Source organism: Podarcis liolepis (genome assembly GCF_965112155.1).
Source record: "Podarcis liolepis genome assembly, chromosome: 2".
NCBI classification, from domain to species: domain Eukaryota; kingdom Metazoa; phylum Chordata; class Lepidosauria; order Squamata; family Lacertidae; genus Podarcis; species Podarcis liolepis.
Window position 1 is genome coordinate 110,959,442 of NC_139555.1, and position 13,502 is coordinate 110,972,943.

General features: G+C 46.6%; 1 protein-coding gene across 1 annotated transcript in view; it reads right to left on the minus strand.

The window, feature by feature from the left end:
* Positions 1-8,610, minus strand: part of LOC310699265 (uncharacterized protein) — a 27,982-nt gene extending 19,372 nt beyond the window's left edge. The window contains 6 exon segments of the mRNA XM_083486888.1: positions 1,072-1,104; positions 2,066-2,187; positions 3,216-3,238; positions 4,304-4,534; positions 5,082-5,177; positions 7,798-8,610. Coding sequence (XP_083343014.1) covers positions 1,072-1,104; positions 2,066-2,187; positions 3,216-3,238; positions 4,304-4,534; positions 5,082-5,177; positions 7,798-8,226 — 934 coding nt within the window. The 5' untranslated portion in view covers positions 8,227-8,610.
* Positions 8,611-13,502: the final 4,892 nt, after the last annotated feature.

Consider the following 13,502-nt stretch of genomic DNA (forward strand, 5'->3'; position numbering starts at 1 on the left):
AGGCTTTATAGGTCAAAACCAGCACTTTGAATTGGGCCCAGAAACTAATTGGCACCAACTTAAGTTTCTGAACCATCTTCAAGGGCAGCCCTACGTATAACGTTTTGCAATAATCTAACCTTGAGGTTACCAGAGCATAGACCACAGTAGTTAGGCTGTCCCTAGCACTCTGGGCCACTGAGGCCACCTGAGCCTTGAGTGACAGCAAAGGATCCAGGAGGACCCCCAAGCTACAAACCTGCTCCTTCAGAGGAAGTGTAACCCCATCAAGAGCAGGCAACCTCCCAGCCATACCAGCTGTACCTTTTCCAACTCTTATGATTCCCTTTTTGTGGTGTCCAGGATCAGGCCAGACTGGACTTCTGTCTTCCCATTGAGCCTTTCCCCCTGGTCTGTGGTGCAATTCTGCCCTGCTCTGCCCGGCTCTTTTAGGTTTACTCAAGTTTCTCTTGTTTTAGCAGAGAAGCCATGTCTCCGCTCCAATACAAGACCCCCAATCTTGCAGGGAAGCCGGACCACGGGAGTTCACACTCAGGCAGCCTCCACCTCCCTCCACTGACACCAGAACCCTTTTACCTTCCAGCCCCCAAAGCCTGTTGCAGCCATTTTCTGAGCTATTTGTGTTCATGCATTTCCCCCTCTTACACCTTACTCTTACATAAGCTCTCCTAAAAGGGTTGTGGATCTGGTATGGATCAAAGGGATATTTCCCCCTCATGTGCCGGGAGCCTTTGGCTTCACACCACCCGTGTGTCTTAGTGAGATTCGGCACAGAAAAGCCAGCCATCCTGGGCTGGGGGCTTCCTAAGAGTCTGCAGGATCAGGCCAAGAGCCCATCTAGTCCAGGATGCTGCTCTCACGGAACAGAGGCCTCTGGGAAATAAGGGGAAATAAGGCATGGATGGAAGAGCTGCAGTGGCCTGGTCTTTTGAGAAGCGGATACCATTTCTCCTGAATTAGTGCCTCTGTTTGATTCAGAAATGGCTGAATAAACTCAGCCAGATGAGCGGGGTATGAATAAATTATTATTATTATTATTATTATTATTATTATTATTATTATTAAATGTACCTTTTCGCAGCTGAAGTCCATATTCCACAGTGTCTGGAAGAGAAAAGGGAACAGAGATTTACCATCACACCATCATTCAGATAACAAATCTGGAAAGAACAATATGAGCTCATGAGATTGTGGCCAGGTGTTGTGGACTACAAAACCCATCCTCCCTAACCACTGGCCACGCCGGCTGGAGATTATGGGAGTTGTAGTTAAAGCTATCTGAAGCTCTCCATACTGGCTATCCCTGCATAACCAGGGCAGGGGTGATGTCAAGGTTCAGACCTGTCCAAATCTTGGGAGGAGGAGCAGGACCCCCAGAAGATCACCCCATCAGCAACAAGATCCAGACACCCTTGTTGCAGGATGGGGGGCCTCAACCCCAGTCCCCTCTGCTCCTGGCTGGCTCCTGGACAGCCCCCCTCCTTCCCTCCTTCTGCCCCCCTTCCATCAATCTCAGGGCCAAAGGAACAGAGGAGATGACCAAAGAGCTGTAGGTGAGGCTACCTGGGAAATGGGTGAGATGTGTGAAAGCACCCAAAGCGTGGCTGAGAGATGGGAAGAGGTCAACGACAACTTTTTATAGACAACTTGTAATCGTGCAAAGTCAGAATGACCCCGAAATCACCGCTGCCATCTGAGATCCCAAGACGGCCCCATGAGATTTCACAGGAGCATCTCAGAGTCCTGTGAACACGGCAGAGGTCTTAAAAGTGATTTGTATGGTGGCCAAACCCTTCCTGGCAAGAACTTTCAAGCCCTTTACCTTGCTGACTGGAATCTGGGAGGCTCCCCCAAGATCTCGCAGGAGCTTCCAGAGCCCAGCAAGAAGGGGTTACCGTCCATTTCAACTGCCTAAGTAAAATCATTTGTGAATCATCTACATATGAAAGTGTGGCTTTTAGATATTGAAAGAAAATAAATAAGCCTTCTATTTTCCTGGAGCTGGAGCCTTTCATGAACAATTTTAAATATCCAGTACAAAATATTTTCAACCCATCTTTACTACCTCTGAATTTCTTCATGACACTCTCCAGGAAGGGATTTATATCACAAAAGTCCCAGATCCTCCACTTCAGGACAGGAGGAAAAGCCACCGGAGGAGCCTCTAAGTTCTCCTTCTCCTGAGACCTGGGAGGAGAAGAACAAAGTCAAGCCACCATCCTTCCAACACAAGGAGCTTTTCCTATGGCAAAAAGGAGCATCAAGGTGACGTCTGAATCTAGAAAGCATCTAAGAAGTTGAAGGAAAACCGACACACACCTGCGTTCAAAGCATTTTGAATGAAATATATGAAGAGGAAACTGAAGATAAAGAAGCTGATATATGCACAATTTTTTTTGGAAGAAAAATGAACCATACTGGATCCTTACGCAGAGATTTTAAGACTACACCAGATTTAGTGAGGCACTTCAAGTGATTAATGAGCAAAATAAAATAGATTTGGTATGTGCATTTCTGAAATATAAGGAAGTTCAGAATGCTTTAGAATGGCTTTTGCAATTAACATTATAAATGTGTTTTAGCACAGTGGTTATATTTTACAAACGGACAAAAAAATAAAAAGGAAAGCAGTATGTTCTAAACATGGGAGGGTTTGTAGTTGTCTGGAGGACAAGCCTCTCAGCAGCTGTTATTCGCGAGGCCTCGGTGCCTCTGAAACCACAGGAGGAAAGTGTCCTCTGCTGCGGGTTTTGCACTGGCATCCGCTTAGTCACTGTGTAAACAGGATGTTGCACCAGATGGGCCACTGGTCGGATCCAGCAGGGCCCTTTCTCACATTCTTATGTCTGAGGAAGAACCTGCAGAAGCCTGAAATATGTCAAATATTTATGGGTAAGTTATAGTGAATATATTTACAAGCACCTTTGGGATGTCCCCGCTTTTTGTATCAATTGCAGAATAAATGAATCTATCACGGAGAAGGGCTTTCAGAGATGTGTAATGGGAACAGCTTCGTTCCCGTGTTTATAGATGAGACCAGTTGCTACAAATGACTGTGAAAACGTGTCCCTATTTTTGTTTGTGATTTTGTGAAATGGACGATGGAGTCCTAAGCTATTTCTGGATGGAGGAACTGGAACTCTGGACGTTTTTCACCCGTTAAACAGGAACTTTCCCAATACAGTATCTTAAAGCAGCAGATTTCCATCACTTACCTCTGCAAGAAGCTTCTGATATCCTGGAAGGAAAGAAAGAAAAAGATATCCGTGGAGCCATTTCTGCGGTCAGTTATAAATACTAAGCAGTTGAAGTGGAGAGAGGTTAGCCAAGCACAAAACAAAAGACCCCCAATAAAATACGCAGTGCCACAAAATTTTGGAATAACCGTCAGATGGCAAAAGTCAGCCACTCCAGTGATGACTAATAAAAGGCCCCTTTCTTCTCTTTTGACCAAGTCACCTGAACACCTGAGAGATTCAATCCCACCTCCCTGATTTGCCATTTTGCCCTGCAGTGCATGCTGGTTCCGTGTTCACATCATACAACTAATTGGTTCACTACTATGTACATCCCACACTCAATCATATCCTGGGAACCACCCTGAGACTTGTGGGTATAGGGTGGTACACAAACTTATTTTAACAACAACAACAACAACAACAACAACAACAACAACAACAACAACAGGTCACCCCCTCTCTGGCTGGACCCAAGACAGCATCTGAATGAAAAAGTGATCCAATGCCAATTTGGAAAGCCTGTGCTGGAGGCAGTATCGGTTGTATTCAACTAGCTTTCACTCAGGCACACTGAAATTAATGAACCTAAGATAGTAATCCCCATTAATTTCAATTGTCTACTCTGAGGAAAGATTAATTGAATACAGAGCTCTAGTTGCTTGTGGGCTTCCCAGAGACCTTTGGTTGGCCAATGCAAGAACAGGAAGCAGGAAGGAAAGGGCCAGTGCTTTGATCTAGCAGGGCTCTTCTTGTCAGCTCAGGGGTGACAACTTGAACAAAATATTTTTTTGGGGGGGAGGGACATAATCAATCACAAGATGCAGTACAAACACACCATTTCAATAGAAGTGTCCATTATTTATGGGGGGCTGGCCCCCTCAAATATTTCATTGGGGTGTCCAAGGGACCTCAGCCCCTCAGAGTTGGCTCCTATGCTGACACCTTTTACCATTCATGTACTGTTTGTTTCTCTTACAACAGTATTTTTATGTGGGGAAGGACTAAGAAATGCCTGTAGTCTGAAGCAGCCCACTCCACCCTCTCGCATCAGGATGAGGCCTGACCTGCAGGAGTTCACTCTCTGGTTCCTGAAGCTTCTCCTCCATCTCCCGGATGAGGCTGTCAAGAGAGGAGAGTTCCCTGGAGAGTCTGGCCAGCTGCTCCTCCCTTTGGGCTGCAATCTCCTTCTCCACTTCTGCCATCTGGGCCAGAATACGCTTCTCTTGTTCTTCCAGAAACTGGTGCAGTCGCCTGATCTCAGCCACCATCTTTTCCCTCTCTGCTTGCATTTGCTTCTGCACCAGCAAAAACAGGAAAAGGAAGAGAATACATCAGATATCTAGTCTGCTGTTGCATGATAAAAAGACCAGAATTCACTTGGAAGGGCATGTCTGTCATTTTAGAGAGATCATGGCAGTAGGAAGAGAGTTTCATAAAAATCTACAAGCCCATCCCCTCCTTCAAATGGTCTTTCATGCCCTGTATTTCAGTTTCCTCACATACTGATTCTAGACACACACACCACGGTGGCGCCTCCTCCTCCCTTCTCCCCGCCCTGCCTAGAGCTGAGAGCAGTGGTGGAGGAGGGAGGAGGGAGGAAAGCAGGGAGAGGGGCTGGGGGAGAGGGGGAGAAGTGAAGCCCCCCTTCACCGGGATCCCCGTCGCCCAGGCCTGAGGTCGACCCCCGATTACATCTCCTGTCAGTCTCCAGATATGTATGTGTCTGTGTGTCTGTGTGTAGTTTGGCCTGCCACAAGATCTGAGGCACAGTGAACCGGCCCCCTGCTGAAAAAGTTTTTTGACTATAGCACTTTTTCACTTCCAAGAAACAGTGATGCTTACAAGCAGGTCTTGGCTTTCCTTTTCTGCATCTGCTTTAAACACCAGAAATTTCTTTCTCTCCTTTCTCATGTTGTCTAGGCAGCTGCTGATCTGATCCTGAAAAGAAAACAAAATTAGATAGATTAGATAGTGAAGGGGTACAGTTAGGGTTACCCCAGGAAGCCCTAAAAACTGTTTGTGAATTCCCCCCCCCCCCGCCAGGCCTCGGAGCACACATTTAAAAAACTGCATTTTCCTCTAAGACAAAAAGAATGAGCTAAGGCTAAGCAGTCCTCTCTGTAACAAAAACGCTGTAACAAACTCAGAGCTGAGAACAGTAAAGCTTTTTGCTTCCCAGATCCAAGCTAACCTTGTCCTGGTACATTGATTTGCAACATACTTCCGGGAACAGAGTCAGAGAACGAAAAGCAACATTTCTATGTAAGAATCTGTGAAGGGGGAGAGGAAAAAAGGGGTTTGAAAAAAAGGATAAAACCTGCTTGTAAAACGTTTTTGGTGCAGCCTGTCTTTTGTGAACTGAATCACACAGGTGCCTCTGCCCCCCCCCCCCCGGATGGCAGAATAAAACGCTCTTTCTCTGGATTAACCCCTTGGTGTTGTTTGGCTCCTTTTGTCTCTGCTCGGGTGCTAGATGATAGATAGAGATAGATGATAGATGATAGATGATAGATGATAGATGATAGATGATAGATGATAGATGATAGATAGATAGATATAGATAGATAGATAGATAGATAGATAGATAGATAGATAGATAGATACCATATTTTTTGCTCTATAAGACTCACTTTTCCTCTCCTAAAAAGTAAGGGGAAATGTGTGTGCGTCTTATGGAGCGAATGCAGCCTGCGCAGCTATCCCAGAAGCCAGAACAGCAAGACAGATTGCTGCTTTCACTGCTCATCTTGCTGTTCTGGCTTCTGAGATTCAGAATTATTTTTTTCTTGTTTTCCTCCTCCAAAAACTAGGTGCGTCTTGTGGTCTGGTGCGTCTTATAGAGCGAAAAATACGGTATATCTTTATTGTCATTGTCCCATGCAGGACAATGAAATTGCAAAACTACATAAAACTACCACAAAACTACATAAAACTACCACAAAACTACATAAAACTCCGTAAAAACTACATAAAACATTCAAAAACCACTAAAAACTCTAAAACCCTATTTTAAAATACACTATACTGTAGAAACCCCTTATGCTGCCTTTAGAACCAGAATTGCATTTGCATAGAAACTGTTTCTCAGGCAGCTAGTCTGAGAATCCCAGCTGGGTTGCTTTTTCTTTCCCTTTTTCAAGCGTTTTAGTAATATCAGACAACTGAATCATATGCTTGCTCCCTGCCCCACATTCCCGGGTCCTTCCGGAGGTTTCCCTTCATTCCTGCCCCCTGCCTTGCCCCACCTTCCAGTTCTAGGAGCCTTCACTGGGAGCTGCTTCCAGAGGAAGAACTGTGGGGAGTGACTCCAATATGCTGCAGGGAGACATAGAGGGAAATTCATCCCTTGAAAAGAAGAAGAAATGTTTTTTGAATCGAGTTTTCAGAAGTTTTAAGTTTCACAAGGCTGCATAAACACTCCTGCTAGAGGGGGCGGGGAGAATACATTACAGTGGTACCTCGGGTTAAGTTCTTAATTCATTCCGGAGGTCCGTTCTAAACCTGAAACTGTTCTTAACCTGAGATACCACTTTAGCTAATGGGGCCTCCCGCTGCGCCGCCGGAGTACGATTTCTGTTCTCATCCTGAAGCAAAGTTCTTAAACTGAAGCACTATTTCTGGGTTAGCAGAGTCTGTAACCTGAAGCGTCTGTAACCTGAAACGTCTGTAACCCAAGGTACCACTGTATCACAAGGTTATCTTGGCATTATTCCTGCATTGCAGGGGGTTGGACTAGATCAGGCATAGGCACCTTTTGGCCCTCCAGATGTTTTGGACTACAATTCCCATCATCCCTGATGACTGGTCCTGTTAGCTAGGGATCAGGGGAGTTGTAGGCTAAAACATCTGGAGGGCCGAAGGTTGCCTATGCCTAGACTAGATGACCTTGGGTCCCAGAGGAAGAACTGTGGGGAGTTTCTCCAATATGCTGCAGGGAGACATAGAGGGAAATTCATCCCTTGAAATATGATGAAATGTTTATTAACAGTGTTTTCAGAAGTTTCACAGGGCTGCACAAAGGCTCCTGCTAGAGGGGGTGGGGAGAATGCATTATTTCAAGAGTATCTTGGCATCATTCCTGCCTTGCAGGGGGTAGGACTAGATGACCCTTGGGTCCCTTCCACCTCTAAGATTCTATGATCTTGCAGGCCTGGCTTGTCTACAGCTATTCCATCCCCCAAGCAAATCCAGAGCAGAGGCGTAGCATGGGCCAGCCTGGGGGGCGCCTGTCATGAGCTGTTGCGTCCTTCGCGCAACGTCTTCCATCTGAAGGACTAACAGGATGGCACCCTGCCAGCCGCACACAGCTTTTGCAAGTCTCACAAAGCGGTGTTAGGCTCGCAGTGCACTGTGAGACTTGCACCCCCCAAAGCAAGGCAACACCGACCATGTTGGTTGGCCAAGTTCCCCACTACATGGCTGAGCAGGCGGCGCAATGCCCCCCCCCAGCCCCAGTTACTGGGGGTCGCTCCACTGGCACAACTTGTCCCCATGGGGTTCGGCATGCCCCGGGCACCAGCAAGGAACGCTACGCCACTGATCCAGAGTGTTTTCCTACCTTGTACTCCAGGGACGCCTCCTCTATAGGAACCGCCTCATGGCTTTTGTGCTCCTTGGCTCTGTCACAAACCAGACAGATGGGGGCTTCATCCTCCTTGCAGAACAGCTTCAGGGGCTCCTGGTGCTTCTCACAAACTCTCCCCTTTCCTTCGGCCTCCTTTTTTCCGCCCAGATGGCTGAATTTCTGGGTTATTTCCACAAAATTTGCCAGCTGCTGGTTTGGCCTGATGCTGCCTTGCTCCACTGTTTTCCTGCACTGAGGGCAGGAAGCCTCTCCCTCGGATTTCTCCCAGCACTGGATCAGGCAGGATCGGCAGAAGTTGTGCCCGCACTCCGGGATGATCACTGGATCCTGGAAATACTCCAGGCAGATGGAGCAAGTGGCTTCCTCGCAGAGATCCATGACGGGACCTCCAGAAGCAGCCATGGCCACCGCTCCAGGGAGAGAGAGTTGGTTTCGTTTTCTTTGCTTTTCCGTCTGCAAATGAGCGTGTTTCCTTTCCAGGAAATTCAGACTCAATGCGTCCAAATATGATATGGAGCTATGGAGTTAGCTGGAGCAGAGAGCCTCTTTCGTGTAGAGGAAATTAATTCCTTTATTTCAAAAGGAATGCTCTGGGCGGCTGCTCATTAAAGGAACCATTTCCAGTGAGAGCAGGAGAGAAGTGAGGTTGTATTTTCCCTAACTTCACATGAGCTTCAGACTAATTTTAAAACCGATGAATGAATCCTAACTCCATTGCCCCCACAAATTGCTCCATTTCTAGCTATTCGCCTCAATGTAAAGAGTAGAAGCAGCCCAACACCATCACGGTGGCTATTTTTAGTGTGGACAAAATCACCAGCCTCTCTGATAATGAGAAAAAACACTGGGTCCGCCCCCTAGGTGAAGACTGGGATCACACAGCATTTTTAGAAATATGAGAAAATTGGGTCCTTCATAATCAAAAAAATGACTGGGTCTTTTTTAATCTGCTGTGAAGACCCAGTGAAGCTGAAAGGAGGGAGAGTCGGGGCACACAGAAGGAAAAATCCGAGGGCTCCCTTGGACAAAAAGTAAAGACACCAACCAGAGTAAATTGGAGCAAATCAGCAGCCTGTAGGCTTGGCCTTTATTGAACTGTTGCAACAGGGTGTTCCCCTCACTTGCAGGAGAGAGGAAAAGACCCAGAAAGATGGTGTGCAAGACCTTATAAAAACTTTTGAAATTCCCATCCTCTAGGTCAGTGTTTCCCAAGCTTTTTTGGGCAAAGGCACACTTGTTTGATGAAAAAAATCTCGAGGCACACCACCATTACAGCCCCGTGACGTCAGCGCGCAGCGTCACGCCGGGAGGGACGCACAAAAGTGTAACTTTCAATTTTTTTCCCTCCCCCTTGCCGGGGAACCTCCAAGCTTTGGGGGTGGGGGGGAGGAGGCAGCAAAGCGAGGGACTGAGGGACTCCTCCAACGACAAGGGTTGGGGAAGAAGAGAAAGGGCTATTCCGCTCCAGTCACGGGAGGGGAATATGTACTGGCCCAACTGGTGTGCGGTCTTCAGAAAGCGGGGTGCGGGAAGGAAGCCTAGGCTCGGGGTCCACCGACCTCGGCGGAGAAAGGCAACAACCGGAGCCGATGACGAGCCGGCGCGTGCGTGCAGCGGCTGGCCTCGAGCTCGGGAAGCTGCGCGCGGCGATGTTGACGCGGGGCGCGCGAGAGCTTGGGGGCGGGGCGGGAGAGTGAGAGAAAGAGTTGGCAGCACCAGGCGCTGTTACTTATTGCGCTGCGGACGCTGCCAGCAACTGCGGTGGTTGTGCGGCGGTCGCCGCCGCAGAACGTCCTTGTCAGTCAGCTGAGCTGCCTGGCGGCGTAGGGAGCCAAGGGGCGGGGCTTCCTTTCTGAAGGAGCTGAGGGTGGGGGTCCTCCGGCGCCTTCGGCGAAACGGCGCCGGCCCAGAGCGCTTCTAGGAGGCTGCCTTTGTGCGCGACGTAAAGCCCTCTTTCCCTCCCTCCAGCCCCGTGTCACATGTGGAAAAGGGGGCTGGATCCAGTGATGCAACTCGGAAAACTGTTAGGGAAGCCAGAGCAGGAAAGTGAGTGGGAGGCGGCGGCGCCGCTTTAACCCACGTTTCCTTTTTGAAAGAGAAACCAGTGTTTCCCAACCTTTTTTGGACTCGCCCGCCTCCCTCCAGGCAACATCTCGCGGCACACCAGGCAACATCTCGCGGCACACTAGTGTGCCGCGGAACACCGGTTGGGAAACACTGCTCTAGGTCAAGCCCACCCCCAGAAACATTATGCATACATTACAGAAAGGAGGGGTTGAGGGAGGAGTTGTGGTGGTAACCTGAGTGTCCTGTCACCTGGCTGGTTCCCTTCTCCTCCTCCCCATGAGTCATTTTCTGAAGACAAAAGGTAGTCGCAGTTTCCTGCCCCCTGAGGGAAGATCTGATCATTGTCCTTTGTTCCAGTCCATGCTGAATCCACTCCCATATGCAAGTTCTTTGTGATCTTGATTGTCTTCTGTCTAGGACCATCAGGGTTGGCATAGCAACTGGGCAGGGCTCCTGTGGATGTGCTGGGCTGGCCTGTATCAAACCTTCCCCATTTTGTAGTCCTTCCTTCATGGAGTAAAATAAAAGTGGAGCAGTGCAAATCCGATGTATGGTTGATTTTCTATGAATTTATAACAGAAGTGTAGCCTATGTAGTGTGTGTGTGTGTGTGTGTGTGTGTGTGTGTGTGTGTGTGTGAAGTTTGTACAAACTGAATGATGGGGGGGGGTTTCCTGCTACACTCTTCACACCAGATTTTGTGCGATTCCGATTTATTTTGCAACATGCAGAAGGGCTTGAGGGTGACATGAGGGAGGGGATCCCAGAGACTGTGAAATAAATATTTAATTGCCTCCCCAGGGGGCCCCTGCTTCAGAAGGAGGACTAGGACCTTGGAAGGAGCGCGATTGAAGGCTCCGTACCGGTCGGGAAAAGACAGAGACCACACCAGGATTTGGAAAAAGCAAAGCCTGATCTTTGTTTAAAGAAAAGGAAGGGGGGAAACACCACAAAAAACTGTTGCAACAGGGTCCCCGCTCACGCAATGACACGGAGTCAGAGACCCCGAACAAAAGGACTGCCTTGATTCTTATATCTTTTGATTTTCTTTTTTAAAAAAATAAAAAATAATATTTATTAGTTTTCCAACAAATTAAACACAACACTACAAAACACCAAAAAAGAAAAAACATACAATACCAAAAAAGAAACAAACAAAACAAAAACCATTTAAAACACAATCCAATTTCAACATCTTATCTTTCTTTCCCTTATTTTCTCGATCTCCTCACACCTCCCTTTTTGTATTCCACTTCTGTTAATTGTTTCAGCAATTCCTTACCATCTTCCTCTGTTTTCTATCCTATAATTGTCTTAACACATTCTAACCATATTTTTCCCTTTAAAGCTCTATTAATCTATTTATACTTAATTCCTTGTAACATTTCTACTAAAGCCATATAATTTCATTCCAACATTTTTCTAACATTAATTTTACAGTATTTCTGTAAATAGTCTTTAAACTTTTTCCAGTCTTCTTCCACCGACTCTTCCCCCTTGTCTCGGATTCTGCCAGTCATTTCTGCCAATTCCATGTAGTCCATCAACTTCATCTGCCATTCTTCCCTGGTGGGTAAATCTTGTGTCTTCCAATAACACGCGATGAGTATTCTTGCTGCTGTTGTTGCATACATAAAAAAAGTTCTATTCTTCTTTAACACCAATTTAACACCATGCCCAGGAGGAGGTCTTATACCTTTTGATTTTCATCCAGATCAATAGCAGTGGAGGTGGCGGGAAGCGACAGGAGTGGTGCGAAGAGTAGATTAACATATGGTAAGTAGGATGTTGAAAGACTTTTGGGAGGTGTCAATTAGCTGAAGGGCTCAGGTGATATGTGTTATTTAATTTTGGATCTGCTTAAATGGCTTTTCCTTTAACTACAGGAAAGCCTCCGCAACTGCTGATAATCCACATGCAGATGTGAGGCTGGATGTTTGAGAAGATGTTCAGGAAATGGCTAAAATATTAATGTGAAATCCTATTCTGTATTGCTATCAATTCAGGTGTGATAGCCTGATGTTTGCATACTTTTTGGAAAATAAAACTGCTTTATTTTGAGCTCATGTCTGTGTGCATTCATGGTATGGTTTGCAGACCCAGTAGGAGGCAGTGTGGTGGATTGAGTTTGGGCAGCCTTTTAGATACAATATTGAGTCAAGTGCATACATTTTGAAATACAGTGGCGCCCCGCAAGACGAATGCCTCGCAAGACGAAAAACTCGCTAGACGAAAGGGTTTTCCATTTTTTGAGTCGTTTCGCAAGACGAATTTCCCTATGGGCTTGCTTCGCAAGACGAAACGTCTTGCGAGTTCTTGCGAGTTTGTTTCCTTTTTCTTAAAGCCGCTAAGCCGCTAATAGCCGTGCTTCGCAAGACGAAAAAACCGCAAGACGAAGAGACTCGCGGAACGGATTAATTTCGTCTTGCGAGGCACCACTGTACTTAGATTGTTACATTCTTTAAAACTACATTTTGGATACATTCAGAAAAGTACAGCATACTACGGCATTTCATTAAAGATATATTCACAAATACATTTTGTAAGAGAAACACATTTTAAAAGGATAGCTTCATGGAGAAAAGAGGTAAGCTTCAAAGAGGTACACTTCATAGAGAAAAGATTCATATCAGTAAGGGCACCTCAGGGAGAATACATTTAGACTCATTTCAGTGAGACATGAATAGCAACAGGTACGTTACATTAAGATGATGCAAAAAAATGGAAAAGGCACACATTATATCACATTCAACGATGCGTAAAAAGTCACAGGAAGATGACATATTCCCAACGATGCGTTCTTCAAGGCACAGTTTATTATTGTTGTGGGGCTTTTGGGTAAAATGATATCATTATGATCACTTTCCCTTTATTCCCCTCTCTGACCCTGATTCTCTTATGACAGGGGTCTGCAACCCGCGGCTCCGGAGCCGCATGTGGCTCTTTTACACCTTTGCCGCGGCTCCGGGGCGGATACTAGCGAGGGGAGGAGGTGTATTGTGCGCCCCGACACTCCCCACTGTGGTGGGCGCTGTACTGGCTGTGACGTCGCATGGGGGCGGTACGTGCGTTAGTCACGCACCGCCCCAACGTCACCTTCCCGCCTGCTGTCAGATCGCGGCTCCAGAGATATATTTGTTTTAAATGTTGCAATGGGTTTGCGGCTCCCAGTTTTTTTCCCTTCAGAAACAGGTCCACGTGGCTCTTTTTGTCTTAAAGGTTGCAGACCCCTGTCTTATGACAACCGAGGCTGACAAGTGGAAAAACAAACTCGGACTATTTTTGGAAAAAGGTGAGCGATGGGGAGGCATGGTAAGAGTTATAGAAAATGTGGCAAAAGTGGACAGGAATATGATTTTCTCCTCATAGGCTGTGAGCTCAAGTTCTTCTATGTGCCAAATGCTACAATGCTCCTAATTTTGGGGCGTTTCCATAGGAAAAACCTCCTGCTTGATGTTTTTATTATGTTTTTAAATATGCTGTAAGCCGTCCAGAGTGGCTGAGGAAACACAGCAGATGGATGGGGTATTATTATTCTTATTTTATTATTTAAGAAGTGTGCCCCACTGAAAGGTAATAGTTTGCATGCTAAACATGTGGTCCTTGATCTAA